At 40.1% G+C, this 11101-nt stretch overlaps 1 protein-coding gene across 1 annotated transcript; it reads left to right on the forward strand.

Annotated features, from left to right (window-relative positions):
- The first annotated feature begins 856 nt into the window (after positions 1 to 856).
- Positions 857 to 10470, forward strand: nlrc3l (NLR family, CARD domain containing 3-like). Its single transcript, XM_085795481.1, has 12 exons — positions 857 to 1223; positions 2094 to 2282; positions 2706 to 2795; positions 3114 to 3288; positions 3587 to 3734; positions 4412 to 4504; positions 5775 to 6127; positions 7047 to 7256; positions 7557 to 7732; positions 7941 to 8214; positions 9374 to 9589; positions 9768 to 10470. The coding sequence occupies exons 1-12, from the start codon at positions 1198 to 1200 to the stop codon at positions 10146 to 10148; spliced, it is 2331 nt and encodes a 776-aa protein (XP_085651607.1). The 5' UTR covers positions 857 to 1197; the 3' UTR covers positions 10149 to 10470.
- Positions 10471 to 11101: the final 631 nt, after the last annotated feature.

The following is an 11101-nucleotide window of genomic DNA, read 5'->3' on the forward strand; positions in this document are numbered from 1 at the left end:
ACACTGCACCCTTGTGGTCAAAATAAAGTACTTGCAAAAATCAAAAAATGAAGAATGGCTCACTACGACCTGCTTGGCGCCTGCTTGGCTGAAAAGTGTATAAGAGTCACCTGAGTTTCTGCCTTGTATTAATTCATGAGCCGTGAACATCAAACACATCGACTTCCTACTGCGGTCACGCCAGCCGTCTTTCGTTGGCTTCCCCACTTGTTTCTGTGCGTTTGCCATAAAGTCTGTAATAACTTGGGCGCACTTAAAATGTTGGAGCGGCTGGCTTGACTACCTGAAAACGAAAGACGGCTGGCGTGACCGCAGTGACTTACTGGCTGTTCCTGGCCATAATCGCTGTGTCCTTCACAATAAAAGCAGAATTATTTGTGTTAGTAACAAAACTTGAAAATTATGTTTCATTATTCGCATTTAATTATTAAGCTTAAAGATAACAATTGCATTTATATGCAGTCATGGCATTTCAAACATTTAAATCTTTACACAGTTGATGGACAGAAACATCTTGACCAAACTCTACGGTTTTCCATTTTGTATCAGAAGAAACAAAACAAAACAATGAAAGATTATGTGAGTGTGAGGATTATTTATATTTAAGGGAGCTACATCGCAGTGAAGTAGTTTCCACCAATTTTGACTTGAACAATTTGAGCATGTTTTAGTTAGCTTAGTCTTGTGGACAAATGCACAATATCCATTTCATACACATAAAACTAATTTAATATTCACGTCAGGATAAACATTTTATTCACGTCAACTGAATGCCGGTGTCAAGAACAGGAAGAGCATGCTTTTATTCTGAAGGATGTGAACCGGAAGTCAAAAAGTTTCCGACAGTGAACACGCCCTCTAGAAACCGAAAGAGCTCGCCAAACATGGCGCAATAACCAAAGAAGTAGACCACCAAACTGACCGTGTAGTTCGTCGTTTATATTTAGAATAGACACTTTTCTATGAAACATTCATTTTCACTGTGTTTTTGTCGTAGTGCGTCTTCTGCTCCGTTAGCTCAAGTATCAATATTAGTAGCGTAGGCGCCAACGCGGAGAGCGACAGCGGGTTTTTACCTCCAGCGATGTGACTGCGGTGGTATCTGTCCGTGGGTGGAAAAGTTACTTCGTTCATGAACATTTAGTGGCGTCAAAGTCATTATTACTGTAAGTGTGTGAGTCTGTTACTACTGGAGACATGGACCCAGACAATGAAGTGGAAAGGTACGTGTTGTAAGACAGCCGAGTTCTGCCATCTTTACTATCTGTCATTTCACCTTTTACAATTTAAAAAGTAAAGGTTTTTACGATGGCAAATTATTTAACCTTTCGTCTGCTAACGTTAAAGTCACATTATCTTCTGTTCTGGATGTAACTTGTGTATTTTGCCAGTTATTAAGTAGTTAGTAGGTAGTTATAATGAATCTGCTTTATGAGTCCTTCAATGTCTTGTAACTTTCTACTTCCGTCTTTACGTCACGTGACATTACGCTACGTTGTAAATTAATATGTTTCAATGCACACTGGTGGACCGAAACGTTGTTTGTTTTATTAAAGTCTTTTGCAAGTGACTTGACAGTGTGCGGGAGACCCTTTTTGCCTTTGTTCACTCCTAACCTATGCGCCAACGCACCTGTTTTTCAAGATTTTTTAGGTGTGCATCAGCCTTCACACCTTCAATGCACACTGAACAAATGCAAATTGTACGAATTTGGTGGTTTGATAATTTTCGTTTATTATCTCACTGATAGGTCCTGATAATTCAAATCAAATCAAATCAAATAGCCTTTATTGTCATTGCAACAGACAAGTGCAACGAAATTGATCAGTAAATAACACACATATTATTTCCGTATTGTTGTATCCTTGTGATTTAAACCATGATAGTATAGCAGTAATAATGGCCATTATTCTACATTGAGTACTTAAATAATATATGCACTGCACTTACATTGTTATACTTGGGTAGCAGTGTCAGTTATGCACTCAAATTCACATATTTACACTACACTACTCAAAAAAATACTAGTTGAACATGACTCCTGTTATTAAACTACCTGATCCGTATTCACCTGCTTTTTTTTGTTCCCTCAGCATCTTACAGCAGAAGGCAAAGATGAGGAGGCCACCCTCTAGCTATGGTTCAATGAAAAGTGACAGTGAAGTGGATGAGGAAGAGGAGGGGGACGAGGAGGAGAGAGAGAAATGGCGGGAAGAGGAAAATACGGGAAATGAAGAAAGAGCCCCTGCATTACCTGAATTCATTGCTCCTGGAGCAACAGTGTAATATGTCTTTGTGTTATATTTGAGTATTGTCTTGATGTGTTTTTGTCTTGTCCAGTTAACTTCAAATTACATGAGAGTCATATTACTACTAGCATAGACTGTTTCACTGTTTCACTTCATCTGTACCCTGCCCTTGCGCTGGTGTTATTTCACAAAAGTTTGATTTCCTATTATCCAGACAGCCCTTTCCTTCTCTGTAAATTTTAATGTACTTCAGGCTACCTTTCATAACACAAATTTTCAAGATTGTCATCTACTTTTTCTGAACATAAACATTTAATCACTCAACTGTTGAATAGCCTGTAGATGTGTGAGTGAAATGAGCACAACAGTCTGTTGATGAAAATGTGAAGTCAGTTCATAATCACATCAAATTGAAATGCTCTTACAGTATATACCCCCCACGTTCACTCTTTCCAGGATGCAGCTGATTCGCTCCGAGTCTCCAGAGACCCTCTATACTATGACCACGCAGCAGCAACCACAGGAAGCCGCTGTCATTGACACCAGGTGGAGGACACACGCTCAAACACTCAGACATTGTCGATCTGTAAAATGTCACACAACTAACACAACCTGTAAATGTAACCACCAGAAAATACTTTGCCGTGTGTATTTTACTTCAAATTCTCAATTTAAAGATCTGAATGAGTTGGGGTTTTTTTTAATCGATGGATATCATTTACATTGACAAACATTTTAAATATGCAATATGGTTTATTCATGTATACAAGTCTGAGAAAACATTTACTTGTGATTTTTGTTGGACATTTTATCAGTGGACAGTGTTTTGCAATTTCTGACCCTGGGGTTCCCATTGTCTCTCAGGTCTGAAGATCTGGGGGATTTTGAAGAAGACCCTGAGGAAGATATGGATGAGATTTTGATTACAAATTCTCCAGAACCACCTGAGCCTATTGAACCGGATGATGCAATGCAGACTGATGAGAACAGCCAGCCAGGAAAACTACACCCAGAGCAAGACCTGCCCCATATATTTAAGGTTGGTGCACCACAGGCTGCACTGCCAACGTCTGTCTCTCTAACCGTAACCCACAAAAAGTTAAAGGCTTGGACCTGTTTGAAACCTTAACTTTATGAAGAACTTGATTATTATTAAATAATTTGTTCATTTGTTATGTTCAAATACAAAAAAATGTTAAATATAGGCCTATATATACTGTACAGTATATATAACAGTTGATTTTGACAATAATAATGTTTGGCCTAGAGGAGAAAAATGCAATATGATTTAACTTGTACTAACTTGTGTGTTTTTGTTGTCAATTTTCTTTCTATAGAGTATCCAGAAAAGTCTGACGGAGCTCACTGTGGAAGAGCTGTTCAAATTTCAGATGTGTTTTTTACAATGGGAAAAAAACATGACCAAGCAACAAGTGATGGAAGGAGACATTCTTGATTTTGTGGACAAGATGCTGGAGGTCCTTGGTAAGTACACACACCAAGAGCAGACACAGTAAATGACACTTAAAGCAGATATCAGTGGCACGGCCGTTTCGGCTAATGCTGTGTTCAAGGCAGGCTTTTGAAACCGTAAGTTACAGCTTCAAGTCACAACTACGACTTGGTAGCGTTCCAGGTAACCCGTAGCTCGTGTTTTTACCGTCCTGTTGTCTGTGAAAGTTCCCTATAACGGCCACTCGTAACTTCCGACCCGTGAACTCGTACCAGATCGAACTGGTATGACTTCACAGGAAGGAAAAACACAAAGTACGAGTTTCCTTGAACGCACCATGAGTTAGCAGCCCCCGCCCTTGTCAGGCATCAATTGGTCCTCGTGCTACGTCACCACATTCACGCGCATCCCTTGGCTGCACACACAGCCCTTCATGCCGTTCTCTCCCCTCATTGGATAACACTTGTATCCCACAAGGAAAATTTTCTCCTCGGGTTACAGCAGAGCAGAGTGACGGAGAGACTCGTGTTTAGGCTGAAATACTTCATGTAAGTGATTGCTGACGGAAAATAGGACTATTTAGGACTTATATTAACAAAAACATTCCACTGATATCTGCTTTAAATACAGCTCAGAATTTACCGTTCTACACTTTCACTGATTGTAACCATTTTAGTTGTTGTTTTTTTATTAATAATTCCTTGTGCAGGCGTGGATCGTTCCCTGACACACACCATTAACACACTAGAAATGATTGGCAAGGTGCCAGAGTCTGAGGCCCTGCGAGTCCAGTGCAAGAGAGGTAAGTGGACATGTAGGTTGTTTGATTCGTTTAAAGGGCAACGAGGAGTTTTGGAAAAGCAAAGCGTTTTCACACTACATTTATGAGCCACCGCGCACCGTGAAATTCTTTGACCGGCGCAAGACAGACTCATGTTTTCATTCATCAAGAATTAAAGTCAGAGGTTCGAAGACAATCAGATACCGTCGTAGTTCCGACCATAAACGGCGATTCTGTGGCGTTATTCTCATGACTCGCCACGCCACCACTAATAATAACAAAATAACGATAGAGACAAAACGATATATTTATCGAAAATGGGCATATTAACAAGTGTGGGTAGCGGAGATTCATCCACATTAACGTGAGACTTTTTTATAACCAAATAGAAACTCCTCGTGTCCCTTTAATACTTCTGAAACTTGAGATATTTTACAGTTCGTTTGAGAAAAGCGTTGTTCATGTTTCACCAAACGACATGGTAGAGCAGTTTCTGTACTAAGGCCTTAAAAACATAACTGATACCATCCACACTTTTATTTTTGCAAAACTTACCGGTACTTAAACTGGCAGCCTTAAAGAAGTGAAAATGGAGGATATTTTTGTCCTCTATAGGTGTGATTAATGCAACATGGATACCTGTTTGAAAGTGACAACTGAAAATGTCAATTGTTAAGTTTAAAACCTACCCATGAAAGAAATATGTAAGACTAGGACCAGAGAACGGGTGGAGGATTTTTACCTCTTAAGCTTTTCAGCAGGTTGAGTTTCACTTACTGTTCTAAAGACAACAAGAACCTGTCATTGTGGGAAATATGGGATTGATGGATGTTTCTCAGATGGAGATGATATTCTCATTTTCACAGAAGTAATATGCCAAACTGGTTGTGGCATGTCTTACCAAATGAGAGCATGTGCAGCAACATAGCACTGCTGTCTACAGGCATGTAAAACCCCACTGCACAAGTGTGCCTCCCTTCAAGATGTCGAATTCATATATATATATTTACACAGTGTTTCCCATTAATTAACGAGTTTGGGCCCGCCACAGTCTCTCACAGAAAAAAAAAAAAAAATTGAGCTGGTGCGCTAGCATGGTTATTTAAAACACCATCTCTGATCTCTGCCTGCACATAGATACACAGGGGTGCACGCTATATGGCGCTAATTGCTCAGCTGCAGCGCCGCTATATCGCCCCCCCCCCGTCGCGCCATGGTCTCCTGAAATCCTGTGGGAAACACTGTATATATATAGACTTCTTACTTTCCTTTTATCTTTCTTCACCACCAGCATTGATCCGGTCTTATCTGAAGGAGTATTTGATTAGAAAACACGTGGTCATCCGTGAAGGGGTCGTCAGAGCTGGGAAGCAGAATCTTCTTGACACCATCTACGTCGAGCCCCAGATTTCCACCTGTGGATTTGGAGGAGTTGACCCCTCCCATGAGCTCAGGCCACAGCCTCCGTCAACTCCCCAGTTCCCAAATCCAGATACCTTCGTTAGTTTGAACAATTTGTTCCGACTCCAGACGGGTGATGGCAAACCAGTGAGGACAGTCGTCACCACTGGCATTCCAGGAATAGGAATGTCGGTCTCTGTGGCAAAATTTGCCCTAGACTGGGCAGAAATGCGCACCAATAAGGTGAGATATGAGGCAGAAAAGTTCTTCTTTCCCATAATCATACATAGCATCCAGATGAACACCAACTTAAAGGACAATTCCTACAATCTTTTTGTAGTTGCGCCTGTTTTGCAGTAGTTCTGTCTGTCCTTGCATCACCACAGCAGCGTATAATGGGAGCAGAGCAGACCGATCTTACGCTGTTTAGGCTGTTTACATCCCACAAAACCGCATTTTTTTCCCACAGACAACGTCAGATGGCTATTCAAACATACACCAAGGGTTTTGTTTACTTCCAGAAAACCGGCATTTTTGTGAACGGAGCTGTAATACCAAGTCTTGTGCAAGAGTCAAGTTGACATGCAGTATGTTGACAGGCAGAATGAACAATATCCAGAGACTTTATGGCTCTTAGTTAATATTCCTTTGTTGATAAAACAAACAGGAGCGCTTCAGATGACCTGTAAACATAGTTAGCCGTCAGCTTTACTCTCGTGTGAGACTTCGCAAGATGTTGGTTTTCTCTCCTGCATAACAGGAGACATTAAAAAGAAATCTGTAGATTAATTCTTTTAGCCCTAAAATACTAGGAAACTATAACCCCAGGTTGAATTTGCCTGGAATTGTCCTTTAACTGCCAGATACTGAGCAGTTTGTAGAGTCCAAAATGCAGCTAAATAGTGACATGAATGTTGTACTTAATGGTCATTGTGTTAAACCCTTTCACTTTGAATCTATTAGTGACCCTCAGAAAAATCTCATTAATGTGTAATCTTGCTTAATTTATTGAATCAGGCCGCAAATAAATGTTTTTTGTGAACATTACTTTTCTGATGATATTTAACTTAATTTACTCTGATTAATTTCAGTTCCCAATACTTAGTCTTGATGTTTAAATTTTCTAAGTCTGCTAATATTTTTCTGTGCATTTTTTGTGCAGGATCTGCAGTTTGTCATCAAAATTTCCTTCCGCACTTTGTGGTTTCTGCGAAGTAGAGACCTTCCCACTTCTCAGAAAATGTCCATCTGGGATGTCATCGTTAATAATCATCCTGACTGCAAAGACTTGAAATACCTGGAGGACAAGGACTGTCGATTTCTCATCATAATGGACTCCTTTGATTGCTATCAAGCTTCTCTGGACTGGGAGGTATCCATCAGTGCACATATACATTTGAGACACAGAACTATTTCAAACATAAAAGATAAATCTTACAGATACGTTAGAATACACTTTGCATTTTCACATATTTCTGATTCCTCTGATTATTCTAACTACAGCGATAATATAAAATATTATCTCTGGAAAAAAAAGGATACTTATTTTATACTTATACTTATTGTACATATGTTGTACAATAATTTGAACACCTTTTATAAGTTACTTTCTTTGGAGTTGAACAAGAACAGAATCATATATTTTGTCTAAATTTCTTTGGTTTCTCTTCAGAAAGCTCCTGTGATAAATGATATGAACACCAAGGCACATCCTGATGTCCTGATTGTAAACATCATCAGAGGCAATGTGTTCCCTGGTGCCCTCATCTGGATCTTGGGGCGAAGGGCGGCTGTCTCACAAATCCCATCTCAGTTTGTAGATGTGGTCACGGAAATCCAGGGCTTTAGGTGTGTGTGTGTGTGTCTTATTTTTACCGTATGTGTGTCATATTTATATGTTCTGCCTTGTGTGTATATTTTTTGGTATGATATCCTGTAAATATGTTTGGTTATTTGAATGGAAATTGATTCATCAATAGACTTACGTAAGTTAAATTCACTTTGACTTAGTCTTGTTTCAATTGAGATTTGTTTATCTTTTTCCTCTTTTCTCCAGTGATCAGATGAAAGATGACTATCTGATCAGACGCTTTAGAGACGCAACGCTAGCAGCGAAAATTGTGACACACTATAAACGCTTGCCGATGCTCAGCATGCTCGCTCGCCAGCCCTTTGTCTGCTGGATGGTGGCCACAGTGTTTGAGCGCTGCTACCGTTATCATGGCTATGGGACGCGACCTCCGAGACTGACTCCGTTCTACGTCAACATCTTGATTGTCCAGACAAATCGCAGGCTGCAGTTCTACTATGGGATGTGTGAAAATAACCTGGTAATGTCCATCATGTTTTATAATTTCTGAATGTGCAATATTAGGACCACAAATTTCTGTATTGTCCTTCTTTGTCCCTCTTAGTCATTATTTTATTACCAGTAGGATGCAACTGAAATTTAGTAATGAATGTTTTACAAGTTAAAGAAATAGTTCACCCAAAATTCAAATTTCACTCATTATCTACTCACCCTCATGTCGACTAAGGGCTGGGAGAAGTTTCAGAGTCCTCCGTGGCTTCTCTGAGTTACAGGGGGCTCGGCGCAGCACTGCATGTCCATATGACGGTAGCGAACAGGGCTCACTTTTCTTCATCCAAAAAGACACACCAAAAAAACATCCAAATACCTCCATAGTGCTCGTCTGTAATGTCCCTCTTGTATTGAAGCCCCAACATGAGAAATTGTTCCGAAAAAAATTAAATAAGTCTATATTTTAAGGTTGTTTGTAGCGAAAGCTCCCAGTGTTGCTCTGCCGGAATCTCGCACGATTTGCGGAGCCGTGAACGGGGGGCGTCAATGCAAATCGCGCGAGATTTGCACAGACACAGGCAAAGCAGTGAACTGAGACACTGGGAGCTTCCGTTACAAACAAGCTTAAAATATAGACTTATTTAATTTTTTTCGGAACAATTTCTCATGTTGGGGCTTCAATACAAGAGGGACATTACAGACGAGCACTATGGAGGTATTTGGATGTTTTTTTGGTGTGTCATTTTGGACGAAGAAAAGTGAGGCCCATTCGCTACTGTCATATGGACATGCAGTGCTGCACGGAGCCCCGCTGTAACTCAGAGAAAGGCACGGAGGACTCTGAAACATGAGGGTGAGTAGATAATGAGTGAAATTTGAATTTTGGGTGAACTATCCCTTTAATATTTACTAATTCTAGTAACATTTTTGTAAGGTGTGTTACAATTTTATGAATACTTGTGCCATCTGGTGCAGTCTGACACAATTAATCTAACACATTATGCATTTCAATTCAACACCTTAAAAAACAGCTGAGCTGAATCCTGCTGTGTTGAATAAACATCTGGAATCAAACTTTAACGTGTTGGATAGTTTTATATAAAAGAGACATTTGCCAGGGCACACGATTGAATAGCTGAGTGAACATCATCTCAGTGTGAGAATTTGTCTTGTGTTTGTTCAACCAGAAATGGTCTGACAATGACAAGACCGTGCTGATGAAGATGGGGAAGATGGCGTTCAAGATGTTGGAGAAGAAAACCTTTGAGTTCTTTGAAGAAGACGTGAAGGAGTTCGGCCTGAACTTGACGGAAGTGACGGTGTGGTCCGGCCTGTGCACTGAGCTCCCTGCTGCAGCCGCAAATGGGAGGAGGACGTTCTGCTTTATACACGTCACCCTTCAGGTAGAACCCCTCTCAACTCACATGCTTGCACCTTGATATTCAATGAAACCTTTTTTTTTCTTTCTTTTTTTACGTTGTTAACTGTAATTATAAAATGTTGAAAACAATTTACTGTGCATGTAATTGAGAGGTCATTAATTAGGATAAATCAAATAATTTCTATTCTTTTTTCTTCTAGGAGTTCATGGCCGCCTTGTACGTCTTTGTGATGTTCCGCTCAGAGTCCAAGAACGTTCTAGACTCGGGAATGCTACCCAAGCTCTCCTCATTCAAGTATCCAAGCAAATCAGCAGCAGGCCTCGTCCACTGTGCCTTGGGGCGAACCCTCCCCTCCCCAGTGGGCGATTATGACATGTTCTTGCGCTTTCTGTGTGGCCTGCTCTCCCCAGAGTGCCACGCCAATCAGCTGAGTGGGTATTTGTTTCGCCACAACATGCCGAAGGTGGGTGGACTAGATGACGTGCGGCACCTGCTGGAGAATAACATACGCTCCGCTCCAGCAAACAAGGTGGGAAACCTGGAAGAGTGTCTTAGAGAGATGACCCAGGAAGATGAGTGAGTTGGGGATAAGATTGCATCATGAAAACCTGTGTCATTTCATGTGGATATGATGGACAAAAGAGAGGCGATTGCTGCTCTGTTATAGTTTTTTTCAAGTTTCAACATCATCATATAAATCAAGTACCGTCAAAGTGGGACACTCAGTGCTGAAAATGGTTGACATATTGCAAAAATAGATTAATCAAGTCTGTTATAGTTGGGCTTTGATAACATTGAGTTTCATACATGAGATCATTTTGTTTTGATTATGGCATTAAAGAGTCTGTCAGTAATGTTTCTATCGCTCCAGACAGAAATAAAATGTTGGGCTATGCATTCCAGTATAGTAGCATTTATGCAGAACTAAATTGTTTGTCATGTTTTACAGTGCGTGCTAAGGAAAATGCATTCTTACAAAGGATTTTAAATCACAAAACTGTCGTCATTTCGACGTGTGTGGCCTTATGATTTGTGAAATCAAAGTTTGACAGCAAGATGTTACAAAAGAATCTGACTTTTCCGATTGCCAGAAAAATACCTCATGTTATGTTGGGGTATGAAAGAGAGATATGCATGTGAAACCGTATCATGCACTGCTTTTACCAACACAACACTCTTCTACTATTTTGTTGTCAGATGAAACAAGGCGTGAGGAGGAGGAGTGATCAAAATCATTTTTGTGACAGTCTGTGAATTTTGCTGGCTAATGTGTTTTTCTTTGTGTCCCAAGTTTACAAATGGCATCTAAATAAATGATATGACGTATGGATGAATGGTGAGTTAAGGCTATTCTAAAATAGGATTGGCTTTAAATGTTGTTTATGTGAGTTTGGAATCAATGTTAGGTTTTCTATACACTTGGTGTCACTTACAAATGGATAGGCTTCTGAATTTTCTCAGTACATTTCTCTGAATTTTTACATTTTTAGTCTCAGTCTTTCAAACTACAGTTGTACCTTGATTTCAGTAATT

Source organism: Trachurus japonicus, chromosome 13 (assembly GCF_045865225.1).
Source record: "Trachurus japonicus isolate A0001 chromosome 13, Traja_1.0".
In the NCBI taxonomy this organism is placed as follows: Eukaryota; Metazoa; Chordata; class Actinopteri; order Carangiformes; family Carangidae; genus Trachurus; species Trachurus japonicus.

Coding starts and splice junctions, on each gene's coding strand:
- nlrc3l (XM_085795481.1), top strand. CDS start 1,198: ATGGACCCAGACAATGAAGTGGAAAG. Junction 6,128..7,046: donor CAGAAATGCGCACCAATAAG/GTGAGATATGAG, acceptor TTTTTTGTGCAG/GATCTGCAGTTTGTCATCAA. Junction 9,590..9,767: donor TTATACACGTCACCCTTCAG/GTAGAACCCCTC, acceptor TTTTTCTTCTAG/GAGTTCATGGCCGCCTTGTA.